General features: G+C 62.4%; 2 protein-coding genes across 2 annotated transcripts; both read left to right on the top strand.

The window, feature by feature from the left end:
- Positions 1–92: 92 nt before the first annotated feature.
- On the top strand, positions 93–5,535 carry HEPACAM (hepatic and glial cell adhesion molecule). The gene is made up of 7 exons (XM_076363837.1): positions 93–230; positions 2,701–3,042; positions 3,269–3,550; positions 3,658–3,751; positions 4,811–4,884; positions 4,973–5,043; positions 5,127–5,535. The coding sequence occupies exons 1-7, from the start codon at positions 146–148 to the stop codon at positions 5,412–5,414; spliced, it is 1,236 nt and encodes a 411-aa protein (XP_076219952.1). The 5' UTR covers positions 93–145; the 3' UTR covers positions 5,415–5,535.
- A 2,922-nt stretch (positions 5,536–8,457) lies between these two features.
- Positions 8,458–16,961, top strand: ROBO4 (roundabout guidance receptor 4). Its single transcript, XM_076363839.1, is given in 20 exon segments — positions 8,458–8,521; positions 8,642–8,686; positions 8,785–9,063; positions 9,141–9,279; positions 9,359–9,486; positions 10,288–10,400; positions 10,526–10,745; positions 10,841–10,962; positions 11,527–11,698; positions 11,779–11,929; positions 12,013–12,143; positions 12,657–12,833; positions 12,906–13,200; positions 13,295–13,969; positions 14,056–14,219; positions 14,222–14,444; positions 14,534–14,683; positions 14,764–15,080; positions 15,198–15,332; positions 15,429–16,961. Coding segments are annotated over 20 exon segments (3,846 nt in total). The 3' UTR covers positions 15,575–16,961.
- The last annotated feature ends 47 nt before the right edge of the window (positions 16,962–17,008 follow it).

Raw genomic sequence — 17,008 nt, 5'->3', positions numbered from 1 at the left:
GAGAAAGGAAAGAACAAAAAAGAAAAAGAAAAAAAAAAGGGAAAAAAAAAAAATAAATTAGCCGGGCGGAGTGCCAAGCCGGGAGCGCCGAGGGACGTGCCCGGAGTGGGGAAGCGGAGCAATTCGGGGGGCGAGCCTGCCCGAAATGTGGGGAGCGCCGGCCGCCCCGCGGGGCCACCCCGCTCCCCCCTGCTTGCTGCCGGTGACCTGGCTCCTGGCGCTGCATGCAGGTAGGGGGGGGGTGATTTTCCCGTTTTTCCATGGTTTTTCCTATTTTTCCACGGGGTTTGGGGATATCCGGAGGGAGGATGCGGTGGGGGGGGGGGGTGGGGGGTGAGGAGGGTGGTGGTACCCGATGAAGGGGGGGTTGGGGAGGGGGGTTGCTGTGCCGTCGAGCATCCCCTCCGCTTGGGAGAGGAAAAAAGGGGGGGGGAATTGGGAATAAAAACTGGGAAAAACACTTTTCCGGAGCCAAGCGGGTCCTGCTGGGGGGATGGATCCAGCACCGGCCAACCCCGAGCTTCTCCCCAGCTTTTCGGCTTCCCCAAAACCCCTTTTTTGCTCATTTTTCAGCATCCCCAACTCTATTTTCTTACCCATCCTTCAGCTTTCCCAAAAAGCCCATTTTTCACCCCATTTCTAGGTTCACTCCTGTTTGCCCCGTCCCGCTGCGACCCCGGCGGCACCCATCATTTATTCCCTAAATACCCACATTTGGGGGTTCAATGAGCCCCGAACTGCCCCGTCCCGGGTCCGGCAATGCGGAAAATCACCTGCACCAATTCTGCACCATTTTACCAAAGTTTGGACCCAAACCCAGCCCCGAGGAGGCCCCAGTTCCCTCCAGAGGAACCGAGGACGCAAAGGAAAGCCGGGCGGTTTTGCACGCCGCCGGCTTTGATTTACACCCTAAAAAAGCGCCAGGGCTGCAGCCAGGGCACCCCAAAAATGCTGCTCCGCTTTTTCCAAAGAAATAGGGATTTATTCAACAAAATAGTGGGAAAATGAGGAGTTTTGGTTGGTTTTTTTCGGCAGGAACCAGCCAGGAAGGGTGGGAGATCTCCATCCCTGAGCCAGGGATGCTGTAGGAGATGGGAATATTGCCTGATTTATGAATTAACTCCCAAATTTATTACCCGGAGCGGAGAAAAAATCAGCAGTTGGGTTAAAAAAGGGAAGAAACGGTTAAAGAGCAGCGATTTGGGGGTGCGCTGGGTGCAAGGATGCATTAGAAGCCGCATCCCCATCCCGTGCCTGGGTTTTCCCTACAGGGGTCCCCTAAATTTTTCGGGTCGGGGCATGTTTTCGGTCGGGGCCGAGCTCTGCGCTGCCGGGGAGGACGGACGGACGGACGCTGCATACCAATAGGTCCCATGACTTTTCGGGCTTGTTTAAAGCCTTTCTTGCTCCCGCTTCGCCCTCCCCAGCTGGTTTTCCCGTTCCCCCCCCCTCTTCAATATGGGGTTTGTTCGCCGTCGGATGACGGCATCCGGATGGGGGTTTCGTAGACCCCCTGGGCTGTCAAGGGGGGGGGGGATGAGGCTACGGTGTTTAGGGGAGAGAGGCTGTTTTGGGGAGTCGTTCCCCCCCCCCCCAAAATCATTTTTTTCCACTTTTCCCCTGCCCTTTTTGGCTTAAAACCAGCGGTGAGGAGCCATGCACGTGCACCAGCCCCCATGATGCAGTTTCGCAACTGAGGGGGGAGTTGGCTGGACCGGAGCATCCAACGGAGCTGGGGGTGGGATGCAAAAACCCCCTCCCCTGCAATTTTTGGGGGCGATGCACACGTCTTTGCAAAGCGTTGCATCGACCCGGCCACGGGAGGGCTCTCACCCGCCATGCAATTTTGGGGGGGTGATGCACGCATCTTCGCAAAGGGCCGGATCAACCCGGCTGCCCACCATCGATGCAGGTTTTGGGGCAACGCGTGCATTTTTGCAAAGGGTTGCATCGACCCAGCTGCAGGAGAGCTCCCCCGCCCCCCTGCACATTTTGGGGGGCAACGCGTGCATTTTTGCAGAGCATTGCATCAACCCAGCAACAGGAGGTCTCCCACCCCCCCACCCCCCCCCGTGCATTTTTTGGGGTGACGCACGCATTTTTGCAGAGGGTTGGTGCACCGACCTGGCTGCAGGAGCACTCCCAACCCCCACCCCCACCCCCACCCCCAGCACCTTTTGCGGGCGATGCATGCATCTTTGCAAAGGGTTGCATCAACCCAGCTGCAGGAGGGCTCCCACCCCTCAGGCAGCTTTCGGAGGGCGATGCATGCATTTTGCAACGGGTCGCATCAACCTGGATGCAGGAGCACTCCCACCCCCCCCCCACCCCCCCAATACAGGTTTTGGAGCAATGCGTGCATTTTGCAAAGCGTTGCATCAACCTGAGTGCAGAAGCGCTCCCACCCCCAATGCAATTTTGGGGGTGATGCGTGCATTTTTGCAAAGCATTGCATCGACCTGGGTGCAGGAGGGCCCCCACCCCCACCCCCCCCCCCGCACTTTTTGGGGCGATGCATGCATCTTTACAAACGCTTATGCAAACAGCCCGCTTGCGCCGTGGTTGGGCATCCCAGCCCCGGTGATGCATTTTGGGGGTGCTCAGCACAGCTCCCAGAGGGGGTTCCCCGTTTTTCTCCGGGCTCAGAGGTCCAGGCAGCCTGCCCGGACTCGCCACCTCGCTGTCTCTCCCCACCCCAAGGTCTGCTGGCGGGGGTGAACATCACCAGCCCCACGCCGCTGGTCCGCGGCACGGCGGGCAAAGCGGCCCTGCTGTCGGTGCGCTACGCCAGTGCCAGCGCCGACAAGCCGGTGGTCAAGTGGCAGCTGAAGCGTGACAAACCCGTCACCGTCGTCCAGTCCATCGGCACCGAGATCATCGGCAACCTACGGCCCGATTACCGTGACCGCATCCGGGTGCTGGAGAACGGCTCGTTGCTCATCAGCCCCTTGCAGTTGGCCGATGAAGGTGCTTATGAGGTGGAGGTGTCCATCACCGACGACACCTTCACCGGCGAGAAGACCATCAACCTCACCGTGGACAGTAAGCGCTAGAAGGACGTCCAGTGGAGATTGGGTTCTCCATGGGATGTCTTCCCCGACCACTTTTTGGGAGGGCTTTCTCCAACTGGGAGGTGGTTTCTGGGGTTCAGCTACCCCATGCAGCCAAGCTACATCCCCGGTGGGGTTTTGACGTCCCCCTCCCCGTCCCCTGGGCCCATCCATCCCCCAAGACGCGGCATCACCATGGTTCCCCCGCTCGCCCGCAGTCCCCATCTCAAAGCCGCAAGTGTTGGTGGCCTCCTCGACAGTGCTGGAGCTCAGCGAGTTCTTCACCCTCAACTGCTCACACGAGAATGGCACCAAGCCCACCTACACCTGGCTGAAGGACGGGCGGCCGCTGAACAACGACTCCCGCCTGCTCCTCTCCCCCGACCAGAAGATCCTCACCATCACCCGCGTCCTCATGGCTGACGACGACGTCTACAGCTGCCTGGTGGAGAACCCCATCAGCCACGGGCGCAGCATCCCCGTGAAGCTCACCGTCTACCGTAAGCCACCCGTTCCCCCCTCCCGCACCCCCAGAGCTGGCCATCCCTTGCAGATGCTCCCAGCTAAAATTCTGGGGGGGTTGTCCCCCCTCATTCCTCTCCCCCAGGCCGGAGTTCCCTCTACATCATCCTCTCCACGGGCGGCATCTTCCTCCTCGTCACCCTGGTGACTGTTTGCGCCTGCTGGAAACCCTCCAAGAAGTACGGCTGGGGGTAACACAGGACCCAAAGGGGGCTCCTCTTACCCTGTCCCGTCTTGTCCCATCCTGTCTTGTCCCATCCTGTCCCGTCCCATCCTGTCCCGCTCATCTTTTCCCATCCTATCTTGTCCTGTCCCATCACATCACATCACACCTTATCCTGTCCCATCCCATCCCATCCTGTCTTGACCTATCCCATCCCATCTTATCTTGTCCCATCTTGCCTCATCCCGTTTACTCATCTCGTCTCGTCTCGTCTCGTCTCGTCTCATCTCGTCTCGTCTCATCCCATCTCATCCCATCCCATCCCATCCCATCCTGCCTTGACCCATCTGTCCTGTCCCATGCCATCTCATCCCATCCCATCCCATCCCATCCCATCCCATCCCATCCCATCCCATCCTGTCTTGACCCAACCCATCTCATCTCACCTTGCCCTGTCTTGTCTTATCCCATTTATAGAATCATAGAATCATAGAATAGTTTGGGTTGGAAGGGCCCTCTAAAGGCCATCTAGTCCAACCCCCCTGCCGTGGGCAGGGACATCTTCAACCAGATCAGGTTGCTCAGAGCCCCGTCCAACCTGACCTGGAATGTTTCCAGGGATGGGGCATCCACCACCTCTCTGGGCAACCTGGGCCAGTGTTTCACCACCCTCAGCGTAAACAATTTCTTCCTTAGATCTAGTCTAAATCTGCCCCCCTTTAGTTTAAAGCCATTCCCCCTTGTCCCGTAGTCCCATTCCATGCAATCCCATCCCATCCCATCTCATCTCATCTCATCTCATCTCATCTCATCTCATCTCATCTCATGCACACTTCACCCCATTCAATCCCATCCCATCCCATCCTGCCTTGATCCATCTCTCCTGTCCCATCCCATCCCACCCCATCTCATCCCATCCCATCTTGTCCTGTCCTATCCCGTCCCGTCCCGTCCCATCCCATCCCATCTCTCCCTCACCGCAGCACTGGGCCCTTCCCTGGCTGAGCCGCCGGCGGTACCCCTGCTGCCCCCACCGGCGGTGCTGGTGCTGCCCCGTCCCCTGTCCCTTCCCCAGGGAGAAGCGGCAAGCGGAGACGCAACCGGCCTCTGAATACGCCGAGCAGGATGAGGAGCGCCTGAAGCACGAGGGTGAGTGCCAGCCCCAGTGCAGCGGCGGCGGCGGGTTGGGGAATGCCAACACCACCGGCGCGGTAAGCAATGCCTTGCCTCCACGCAGCCGAGGGCATCCCGCGGAGCGGCGAGCACGAGCGCAAAAACCCGGTGGCCTTGTACATCCTCAAGGACAAGGTGAGCGGCCGGTAGTGCGCCAGCTTTGGGCCGTGGTGCCGGGTCCTGCACGCTTCACGCGCTTCACCCTTGGCTTTTGGCAGGACTCGCCGGAGGCGGAGGAAGATTCGTTGCCCGAACCCCGCGGCACGGTTGAACCGGGTTACACCAGCTCGCCAGTACCAGCAGCCGGTCGCTCACCGGGACCGGTGGGGCGTTCGACTCGTCGTTACCATCGCTCGCCGGCTCGCTCGCCCGCCTCGACGCGGACGCACAGGTCGCCACCGGGTTCACCAGCGCGTTCCCGTGGTGCCCCACGGCTGCTGCGGACTGCCGGCGTCCACGTCATCCGGGAGCAGGAGGAGGCCAACGCCGTGGAGATCAGCGCCTGAGCGGGGGGGACATGTGCGCGCTTCGGCGGCGGCAAGCGAGCGGGGACACTGTCACGGCCCTGCTCCCGCCACCAGGCATCGTTCGGCTGGGCGTAAAGTCACTAATTTGCTATTGATCCCACCCAGAGCTCCCCTCTTCCGTCCCCACCTTCCTGGGGTGTCGCTTTAATGGCTTTCTCGCCGGGACGAGCGTGCAGGGAGCGTGCAGAAAGCATGCGCGCTTGCCAGGAGCGTGCAGGAGAGGGTGTGCAAGAGGGCACGTACAGAGTGTGCAGAGAGAGCATGCAGGCAGTGCACAGAGATAGCATGCATGGAGCGCGCAGGAGGGCATGCACAGAACATGGAGAGAGAGCACGCAGAGAGAGCGTGCATGCAGTGTGCAGAGAGAGCAATCATGGAGCGTGCAAGAGGGCATGCACGGAGCGTGCAGTGAGAGCATGCATGCAATGCACAGAGAGAGGGTGCACAGAGCATGCAAGAAGGCATGTACAGAGCATGCAGAGAGAGCACGCGTGCAGTGTGCAGAGAGAGCATGCACAGAGCTCGCAAGAGGGCATTCACGGAGCATGCAAGAAAGCGTGCAGAGAGACCATGCACACAGTGCACAGAGAAAGCATGCCTGGAGCATGCAGAGAGAGCGTGCACAGAGCGAACAGAGAGGGTGTGCACAGAGCGTGCAAGAGGCATGTGCACAGCATGCAGAGAGAGCGTAACACAGCGTGTGCAGGGATGTCATGCAGAGAGCGTGCAGAGAGAGCGTGCGCGAAATGTGTGGAGAGAGCATGCACAGAGTGTGCAGACGGATCATGCCCCGAGCATGCAAGAGGACACGTGGACAGAGCGCGCCTGGAGCATGCAGAGAGAGCGCGTACAAAGGGCGCAAGAGGGCATGCACAAGGGTGTGCAGAGAGAGCACGCACGCAGTGTGCAGAGAGAGCATGCACAGAGCGTGCAGCTAAGACTGAATGGATTGTGTGAAGAGCACGCACATGGAGAATGTGGAGAAAACGTGCATGGCGTGTGCAGAGAGCGTGCATGGAGCGTGCAGAGGGTGTGCATGGAGCGTGCAGAGAGCATCCATGGAACGTGCAGGTAAGACTGTTCATGGCATTTGCGAGAGCGTGCCAGCATCGGGAGCGCTCTCCGAGTGTGCATGGGGTGTGCAGAGAGCACGAGTGTGCAGAGAGAGTCTGCGCAGAGCATGCACAGAGCATGCGGAGAGAGCGTGTGGAGAGAGCGTGCATGCAGTGTTTGCAGAGAGTGTGCACAGAGCATGCAGGGAGACCGTGCATGGAGTGTGAGAAAAGAACATACGCGAAGCTTGCAAGCGGGCATGCACAGAGCGTGCGAAGAGAGCATGCATGCAGCATTTGCATAGGGCATGCATGGAGCGTGCAGAGAGAGCGTGCACGGAGCATGCAGTGAGCATGCACAGAGCATGCAGCTAAGACTGAATGGATTGTGTGAAGAGCACGCACATGGAGAATGTGGAGAAAACGTGCATGGAGCGTGCAGAGGGTGTGCATGGAGCGTGCAGAGAGCATCCATGGAACGTGCAGGTAAGACTGTTCATGGCATTTGCGAGAGTGTGCCAGCATCGGGAGCGCTCTCCGAGTGTGCATGGGGTGTGCAGAGAGCACGAGTGTGCAGAGAGAGTCTGCGCAGAGCATGCACAGAGCATGCGGAGAGAGCGTGTGGAGAGAGCGTGCATGCAGTGTTTGCAGAGAGTGTGCACAGAGCATGCAGGGAGACCGTGCATGGAGTGTGAGAAAAGAACATACGCGAAGCTTGCAAGCGGGCATGCACAGAGCGTGCGAAGAGAGCATGCATGCAGCATTTGCATAGGGCATGCATGGAGCGTGCAGAGAGAGCGTGCACGGAGCACGCAGTGAGCGTGCAAAGAGCGTGAGGAGACAGCGTGTGTGCAGGGCTTGCAGAGGACACGCACGGAGCATGCGGAAGGAGTGGGCATGGAGCGTGTGAAAAGAACATGCATGAAGCGTGCAGCTAAGACCGTGGCATCGAGTGTGCATGAGCGCGCGGGGAGCACGCACACAGCACGTCGAGCGAGCACACCCGCACCCGGTGTGTGCAAGAGCGCCGCGCCCGCCTGTCGCAACACACAGACCTGTGCACACAGCTGCCCGGCACTGCACGGAGCCGGGGGGGGGGGGGACGACACACTAGATGCAAGCTTGCCCAAGCGCGCACGCACGCAGGAGGCCTAAACGGGGGGCTCCCTCCTCCCCCCCAGCTCCCCAGCTGCACCATCCCCTAAACGTGGGCTCGAACCCCTGGCCCGAGTGCTGCCCTTCCGCCGCGCCTGAATTTTCTGTGAAAATCCCCCGGTTTTGGGGCGCGCACCGTCGCCTCTCCCCCAGGCCTTCCCGGGAATTAGGTTTAGGATGAAAACCGGATAGCGGCTGGCCAAGCGAGCCGGGCCCTGGGGCACCCGGGGTGGGTGCCGGGGCACCCCAGGGTGCTCGGGGTGTGCTACTAACCAATAAACTAAACGTACTACCCGGCCGGCGGTGGCACCCTTGGGTGTCTTTGTGGGACAAGGTGCACCCCCCCCCCCCGCCCCGGGGTCGGGGGGACACACGAGAGGCGGGTGGCAGCTGAAAACGCATGAGCTTGACACACCTGGCTGGCACCCAAATTTAAGCTTGCAGGGCCTGGGAGGCCTGGACCGTTCACTCTGGTCCCTACTGATGGCATCTCCAGCCGAGAGCTCGTTTCTTCTTAATTTGTCTTCCTCTGAACATGGGGGGGGAGGGGGGGGAGTTTCTTCTGATTAATTAAATTCATTAACCGCTGGCGTCCCCAGCCCCGCTGCCTCCAGGCGCTGCCGGCGCCAACCGCAACTGGGCGCTCCCACCGCCATGGCTCGGCCAAGCTGTTTGTGTCCATCCCCGCCCCCCGTCACTTCCCGGCCCCTGCGTCCGGCTATTGTCCCCCCCCATCCGGAGCCGGATCCGGCCCCGGTGCTGGCGGGGAGGGACCGGGATTTAGGGAGGAAGCGGGAAGGTTGGCTGGGGCCAGCATGGCGGGCAGCTGGGCGACGGCGCTGGGCTTGGGGCTCTGCCTCACCGTGCTGCGCCGGGGAGGTGAGTGCGGCCCCCCGGGGGGGGGGCAAAATACCCTTAACTCTGCCCCCCCCACCCCCCCCACCGGGGCTGAGACCACACCCGCTCGGTGCACCCACCAGCCTCCATATCACCCCACAGGCTGCCACCCCCCTGGCACAGCCACGGCACCCCAAACCGCAGCTGGTAAGGACACTCTGTGGGGATGATGCGGGTGGGGGGGGGGGCCCCAAAAAATCCTGTCCCCCCACCCACCCACCCATGGTGTCCCCTCCCCACCGCAGCACTGCGGGACAATTTCCGCCTGCAGCCGGGTGATTTGGTGGCCACGGCGGGGCAAGCGTTGGAGCTGGATTGCGTGCCACCCTTGGGGCACCCCGAACCCCACGTCACCTGGAAGAAGGACGGGGTGACCTTGGACTTGACCGATGACCGGTATGTGGTCACCAGTGGGAAGTTGCGGGTGGCACCGGCGCGACGGAGCGACTCCGGGCTCTACGTCTGCGTGGCAGCCAACACGGCGGGTGAGAGGGAGAGCCGGGGCGCCCGCGTCTCCGTCCTGGGTAAGCCGAGGGTCTCCCATGGGTGGTGAACAAGTCATGCCCAGCCTTGGTGCCACGTCCTCGATGTCCCCCCGCAGAGAAGCCGACCATTGTGCGGCGCCCGAGCGACGCCATGGCGGTGGCTGGCAGCACCGTGGAGCTGGCTTGCGGTGCCCAAGGTGACCCGGCGCCGCGGGTGCAGTGGCACAAGGAGCGTGGGGACCTGCCCTGGGGCAGGTAGGTGGTGGCAGGGTGGAGGCGTCCCATCCCCAGGGTGGGGCAGTGATGGGGCTGATGGAGAGCTGGTGACCCGCAGGCACGAGGTGGACCGGGAGCACACGTTGCGCCTCGACGCCGTGATGCCTGCCGACGCCGGCACCTACGTGTGTACAGCACAGAGCCAGCTGGGCACCGCCGCTGCCAGTGCCCGCCTCCGCGTGGAGGGTCAGTGGTGGGACGTCCGTGGCCTCCACCGCCACGGGCACCCAGGGCCATCTGGGGGTCCGTGCAAGGGGAGCCATCTGACAGGGTTTATCTAATGGGGTTCATCCAAGGGGGTCTATCCAAGGGGAGTCTGTCCAAGGGGGGTCCATCCAAGGGGGTCTATCCAAGGGAGTCCATCAAAAAAGGGTCCATCCAACTGAGTCGTCTAAGGGGGTCCATTCAAGGAGGGTCCATCAAAGGGGGTACTTCCGAAGGGGGGTCCATCTCAGGAGGTCCATCTAAAGGCATCCGTCCAACAGGATACATCCAAGGGGGCCATCCAAGCATGTCCATGTAAGGGGATCCATCTAAGGGGATGCATCCAGGTGGGGGCCCTTCCATGGGGATCCATTCAAGAGGGTCCGTCTAAAGGGGATCTATCCAAGCGGGTTCCTCCAAGGGGAACTATTTAAGGGGGTCTTGTCCAAGGTGGGGGGTTCATTAAAGGGGGATCCAACTAGAGGTATCCATCCAAAGGGTCCATCTAAGAGGGATGCATCAATAGGGGTCTATCATGGGGTCCATCAAAGGAGGTCTATCCAAGATGGATCCATCAGAGGGTGTCTGTCCAAGGGGTACATCCAAGAGGTTTCCATCCAAGGGATGAGTGGGTCAAGCATTTGACCACTCAAGCATTTGAGTGGGTCCTTCCAAGGAGACATCAGGGTCTCCAGGCATGGGTATCCGGGGTGGGTGCCTGGGCAGGTGCTGGAGGACCTTGCTCCTGCCCAGCGCTGCTGTTAGCCTCCCTCTGCCCCACAGACCGGCTGCCGATGGGCCGGCAGGAGGCTGCGCCACGGGACCTGCTGGCCGTGAGGCTGCACCTGGACAACGGCACCGCGCTGCCCGCCGCTGCCGTCCAGCTCCGCTGGCGGGTTGGTGTGATGTCAGGATGTCCCCACTGGAGGGGTGGGATGGGGCATAGGGATGAGGCTGGAGATCCATCCCCATGTCCCATCTGCGTCCCACCACGCCTCGTAACCCTTCCCATCCCCTCCAGATGCTGACGCCGGCACTGGCGCCGGAGGGCTACATGGTGCTGTACCGCTGCCTGCTCCCTGCCAGCACCTCCTGGGTCCAACACGATGCCGGCAGGGAGCTCAGCGCTGTCATCCCCGCGCTCCGCAGGGGCTACAAGTATGAGTTCAAGGTCCAACCCTACGCTGGAGGGACCCAGGGCTTGGACAGCAACATCAGGCACCTCTGGATACCTGAGGAAGGTGTGGTAGGCGTGAGGTGCCCCCAGGGATGCCCAGGTGAAGGATGGGGGGGTCGGCTGGGGGTCCCAGGGGTCTCAGCACCCCTGTTCCGGCAGTACCAAGCGCGGCGCCCCAGCACGTCACCGTAGGCCAGGCTGAGATGGGGAACGGCACCGTGATCGTGAGCTGGGAGCCACCTCCTCCTGAGGCCCACAATGGCATCATTCGGGGCTACAAGGTTTGGGGTGATGGGGCGCGGGGAGGCTGGGGAGCTTCTGGCCAAGGAGGGTTCATCCAAGGGGTCTGTCTGTGGAGGATCCATCCAAGGAGGGAGCCTTTCAAAGATGGAGGTCTATCCAAGGGGGGACCACCCAAGCAGTCCGTCCAAAAGGGATGCATATAAGAGGTCTATCCAAGAGGGATGTCAACAAAGGGGTTCATCTAAGGGGGCCAGCCAAGGTGGAGGTCCACCCCAGGAGATCCGTCTAAGAGGGAAATCCGTCCAAGGAGATCCATCCAAGGGGTCAGTCTAAGGACAGGGGTCATCCAAGTGGATCTAACCCAAGGGGTTCCATCCAAGGGGGTTCAACCTAGGGGATTCATCTAAGGGGGTCATCCAAGGGGTCTGTCCAAGAGGGATCCATCAATGGGGGTCCATCAAGGGGATTCATCTGAGGGGGTCCATCCAAGGGGCGTTCATCCAAGGGGGTCCATGCAAAAGGGTCCATCCAAGGGGGATCCATCAATGGGGGTCCATCAGGGGGATTCATCTAAGGGGGCCCACTCTCTCGGCACATGCCAGGTCTGGTCAATGGGTGAGGGCTGGCAGCGCCACACCAACAGGACAGTGGACGGAGGCACCCGCCGCCTGGAAACCCTCCTCCCGAGCCCTGGTGCCGAATTCTGTGTCCAGGTGGCAGCTTTCAACAGCGCGGGGCTGGGGGTCCCCAGCAATGCCACCTGTGGTGTCCTGGGTAGGGGACGGGGAGCAAGGTGGGGTGCAGGTGGGGGTCAAGGTGGTGGCACAGGGGTGACGCTGGTGGGACCCTTGCAGGGCTGACGGCAGGGAGCAACAGGGTGGTGCAGGCACTGCAGCAGCCCACCGTCATCGCAGCCGCTGGCTCGCTGCTCTGGTTGGCCTTGCTCGCCCTCCTCCTACTCCTCTGCCAGCGCCGCGCCAGCCAGGACGCCGCGGCTCGCCGCAGGTGAGCGACCGTGGGGTGGGGGACATGGGGGGTCCCCAGCATGGTGGGGATGGGACACCCTGATGGCATCCCTTGCCCCGCAGGCTGGTGGACGGTAAATCGCCGTGGCTCAGTGGACCCTGGAAACCCGGCTGTGCCCCCCGAAACCTCAGCAGCAGCAGCAGCCTCAGTAGTCGGCTCCTGGGCAGCGATGGCAGGGATCCCCACCCCTCCAGTGAGCCCCATGGGGGCCGAGACCCCCACCCAGAGCCATGGGACCCCCACCCCTCCAGTGAGCCCCTGGGGCTGGGACCTCCATCTGGTACCATGGGACCCCCACCCAGTGCCATGGACACCCCCCCCCCCAGGGTGCTCTGGGACCCCCACCTGGTGCCATGGGACCCCCACCCATCCTAATGAGACCCCCACATGATGCCATGGGACCCCCACCCAGTCCTCTGGGACCCGCACCCAGTTCCACAAGATGCCTCACCCACTGCCACGGGACCCCCACCCAGTGCCTGGGATCCCCCCAGGGTGCTATGGGACCAAGAAAGGGTGCCTGATACCCCCACCCCATGCCTGGGACCCCCCGGTGCCATGGCACCCCCACCTGGGTGCCCTCCATAGCCGTGGGACCCTCTCTGCAGGTAGCAGGGACCTGGGGACAGCCAGAGCCGAGGTTGGAGGGGACAAGGGACACCTGGCTCAGCACCCATGGGTTCCCTGACCGCTCTCGCCCCTCCAGCCTTGTCCTTGGAGCCACCGAGCCTCGGCCCCCCCACGCCCCCCAACCGCAGCAGCCTCCGCAGGGGGCACCCACCGCCCCTTGGGGACAGCGGGTGCTGTGGCGGGGGGCACCCCAGGGTGCGCACCTCGCCCAGCACCCCGAACCCGGCACCCTGGGAGCGCATCCACAAGAGAGGTGGGTATGGGGGGGACACGGGGGACACTGGGGAGGTGGCTCATGGCTCTGTGTCCCCCCGGCTCCATGCAGAGCTGCACCAAGTGCACAGCACCCCAGTGCTCACGAGTGGTCCCGGCCACGTCCCTGTCACCGGGAGTGGAAGCGAGTGGGGGACGGATTTTGGGCTGGCAGCCAGGTGGCCTCAGCAAAGGGGACATGACAGTGACATCACCACCGCCATGCTGGCCGGAGGGGACCCCCGGCGGCTGCCAGTCTTCAGCTCCCCAAAACCACGGCGGGGCAGCGCCTCACTGGCCTCCAGTGTCACCGGGTCACCGGTGACACCCCCGAGGCCACCCCACGCCTGGCACCCGCCGGTGACTCGGTAAGTCTGGGTGCCCCCACCCTGGCGACGCAGATGGGTGCCATGCACCCCCAACCCTGTGCTGCAAAAGCCACCGCGTCCCTTGCACCTGCAGGTCCCCGGCCACTGCATGCCCCAGGGACACATCCCCGGTCACCAGACGACCCAAGGACATGTCCCCAGTCACTGGGATCCCCAGAGACACTTCCCCGGGCAGCAGGCACCCCAAGGACATGTCCTCAGTCACTGGGATCCCCAGGGACATGTCTCCAGCCACCCGGCACCCCAGGGACACATCCCTGGTCATTGAGAGCCCCAGGGATGTGTCACCGGTCACCAGGCGCCCCAGGGACATGTCCCTCATCACTGAGCACCCCAAGGACATGTTCCTGGCCACCAGCCACCCCAAGGACCCATCACCAGCCGCCAGGCACCAGAGGGACACAATCTCGGCCACCAGGCACCCTGAGGATACGTCCCTGGTCACCAGCTGCCCCAGGGACGTGTCCCCAGTCACCAGACACCCCGAGGAGATGTCCCCAGTCCCCAGTCACCACAGGGACAGGTTCCTGGGCAGCAGATACCCCAAGGACATGTCCCCAGCCACCAGACACCCCAGGGACCCATCACCGGTGACCAAGCACCAGAGGGACATGTCATCGGCCACCAGGCACCCCAAGGCCACATCCGCAGCCAGCGGGCACCCAAGGGACACGTCCCCAGTCACTAGGCTCCCCAAGGAGAAGTCCCCAGCCACCAGGCACCGTAGGGACACACTCCTGGCCACCAGGTACCCCAACATGTCCCTGGCACCAAGTGCCTCGGGGACCCATCACCATTGACCAGGCACCCAAGGGACACATTTCTGGCCACCAGATACCCAAAGGACATGTCACCGGCCACCAGCTACCCGAAGGACACGTCCCCAGACACCAGGCACCCCAGGGACACATCCCCCATCACCAGGCACCCTGAGGAGATGTCCCCAGTCACCGGTCACTGCAAGGACATGTTCTTGGTCACCAGGTACCCCAAGGACCTGTCCCTGGCTGCCAGTGCCCCAGGGACCCGTCACCGGCGACCAGGCACCCAAGGGACATGTTCCTGATCACCAGGTACCCTGAGGACATCTCACCAGCCACCAGGCATCCCAGGGACACATTCCCAGCCACCGGGCACCCAAGGGACACTTCCCCAGTCACCAGGCACCCTGAAGAGATGTCCCCAGTCACTGGTCACCGGAGGGACATGTTCTTGGGCAACAGGTACCCCAGGGACATGTTCCTAGCCACCAGGCATCCCAGGACACATCACTGGTGACCAGGCACCCAAGGGACATGTTCCTGGCCACCAGGTACCCCAAGGACACGTCTCCGGCCACCAGGCACCCAGGAGACAGGACCCCAGTCACCGGGCGCCTCTCGCCGGCATTCAGCGATGGGGTCCTCACACCGCAGCGGGTGGCCGAGGACCTGGAGATGGACCAGGACACCACCTGCCCCCGGTATGCCCCATCCCCCTGGGACACCACCATGGTGGCAGCATCCCCCGGTGCCAGCGGCATCCCTGTCATGTCCCCCGCAGCCCCCCGGCACCAACCACACCACGGTCCTTCTCACCGCCACACACCTACGGCTACATCTACGGGCCACCGGCCTCTGAGCTGGGCGAGGAGGAGGAAGAGGAGGAGGAAGAGCGGCCAGCGATGAGGGGCTCTCCAGGGGGATCGCTGCTGAATGGCTGGGGGTCTGTCTCAGAGGACAACTTTGCCAGCGCCCGCTGCAGCTTGGTGAGCTCCTGTGATGGCTCCTTCCTCCTGGACGCCAGCTTCGCCCGGGCACTGGCTGTGGCCGTCGACGGGCTCTGCTTCAGCCTCGAGGACACCGATGTGGGCTACGGGGGTGAGCGAAGCGTCCCTGGACCACCCCTCTGACCCCAAGCATTGTCACCTCCCCGGGGGAGGTGGCCCCATCCTGACACCATGGTGATGCCACCATCTCCTGCCTTCTCCCCGGCAGGTCCCTCACCACCACCATCACCCTTGGAGGGAGGCTTCTCGCCCGGGGTCCCCATCCCCGCCTGGGACTGGGGGACAGCACTGGGGGTCCCATGGAGAGCCGGGACGGAGGCGGCCGTGGGTGTCCCACAGTACGGTGAGCGGCGCCCCAACGCCGGGGTGATGGGCACCGGGGGCGGTGCGGGGTGTCACCTGTTGTGGGGTGCTGGAAAATGTCCCCTTTTCTTTCCAGGTGGCCACGGGACAGGGATTGGCAGCCCCTGGGCCCGGGCGGGTGGCGAGCCAAGGACAGGAGGGACAGGAGCGTGGCAGTCTCCAGGGTGTAGGACGCAGCAAGGCCAGAGTCCCCTCGGCTCGGCTAAAATCCAGCTTTATTAAGTGGTTCCCCAGAAAGGGGTTCTTTGCTAGCAAAAGCCACCCACAAAGGGTGGGTCGCACCAAGGTGGGTGGGTGTCCCTCCTTCTCTAGCGTTCTTGTCCTCCCCAAGTGTCTTCATCCTTCACCAATGTCCCCATCCCTCCTCAGTGTCCCCATCCCTCCCCAAATTCCTCATCCCTGCCCAGCATCCTCATCCTCCCCAAGTGTCCTCATCCTCCCCAAGTGTACTTGTCCCCTCCAAGTGTCCTCGTCCCTCCTCAGTGTCCTCCTCCTTCCCCAGCATCCTTGTCCCCCGACCATCCTCACCCATCCCAAGCACCGTTGTCCATCCCAAGTGTCCTTGTCCTCCCCCAGGGTCATTGTCCCCCTGACCGTCCTCATCCCCGTTGACCGTTCTCATTCCTTCTGACTGTCCTCATCCTTCCTGACCGCCCACATCCTTCCTCAGCATCCTTGTCCCACCTCGACCATCCGTGGCCCTCTCAAGTGTCCTCATCCCTCCCAAGCCACCTTGTCCTTCCTGAATGTCCTTGTGCCCCCTCTGAATGTCCTCATCCCTCCTAACTGTCTTCATCCCCAGTGTCCTTATCCCTCCTGAGCACCCTCATCCTTCCCCAACTGTCCTCACCACCCCCCGAGTCTCCTTGTCCCTCCCCACCATCCTCATCCCCCTGTGACCATCCCCCTTGTCCCTCCCTACTGTCCTTGTCCCTCCCAAGCAACCTTGTCTTTCCCAAGTGTCCTCTTCCCCGCAGCGATCCTCATCCCCCGGGTGTCCTCGTCCTTCCCCAATGTCCTCATCCCCCCAAGCATCCTTGTCCCCCAACGTTCCTTGTCCCTCCCCAGCACCCTCATGCCTCTGCAGTGTCCCTGTCCTTGTCCCTCCCATGTATGCTCATCCCCCCAGCTGTCCTCGTCCCTTCCAACCATCCTCATCCCTCCCAGCCATCCTCGTCCCTCCCCAGAGTCCTCATCCCTCCCAACTGTCCTTGTCCCCAGGGTCTTCATCCTTCCCTGAGCATCCTCCTCATCCCTCCTGAGATCCTTGTCCCTCCTCAGTGTCCTCATCCCTAGCGACTGTCCTTGGCCTCCACGAGCATCCTCATCCTTCCTCAAGCATCCTTGTCCCTCCCAACTGTCCTTGTCCCCAGGGTCCTCATCCCCCCCTGAGCACCCTCCTCCCTCCCTGACCATCCTCCTTGGCCCTCCCCGAGCATCCTCATCCCTCCCAAGCATCCTTGTCCCTCCCAAGCATCCTCGGCCATCCTGACTGTCCTTGTCCCCCCCCAGAGCATCCTTGTCCCCCCCTCGCGCTTGCCGCCCACCGGCTGCTGGCTCTGTGCAACCCTATTTACATGGTGCCACTCAGAAATTAAAGAACATCCCCCCTGTCCCCCCCATGTCCCCATCCCCGTGTCCCCAACCCTGCCACCG

The sequence above is a fragment of the Aptenodytes patagonicus genome, unplaced genomic scaffold (assembly GCF_965638725.1).
Source record: "Aptenodytes patagonicus unplaced genomic scaffold, bAptPat1.pri.cur scaffold_128, whole genome shotgun sequence".
NCBI classification, from domain to species: domain Eukaryota; kingdom Metazoa; phylum Chordata; class Aves; order Sphenisciformes; family Spheniscidae; genus Aptenodytes; species Aptenodytes patagonicus.
Note: the sequence above shows the minus strand (reverse complement) of the source record. Positions and strands in the feature narration are given on the sequence as shown.

What these genes read in the sequence shown, in the direction of transcription:
- HEPACAM (XM_076363837.1), top strand. Translation starts at nt 146, where the DNA reads ATGTGGGGAGCGCCGGCCGCCCCGCGGGGCCACCCCGCTCCCCCCTGC. An exon ending in GCTCCTGGCGCTGCATGCAG is followed by an intron (nt 231 to 2,700) that starts GTAGGGGGGGGG and finishes CCCCACCCCAAG; the next exon opens with GTCTGCTGGCGGGGGTGAAC. An exon ending in TGCTGGAAACCCTCCAAGAA is followed by an intron (nt 3,752 to 4,810) that starts GTACGGCTGGGG and finishes TCCCTTCCCCAG; the next exon opens with GGAGAAGCGGCAAGCGGAGA.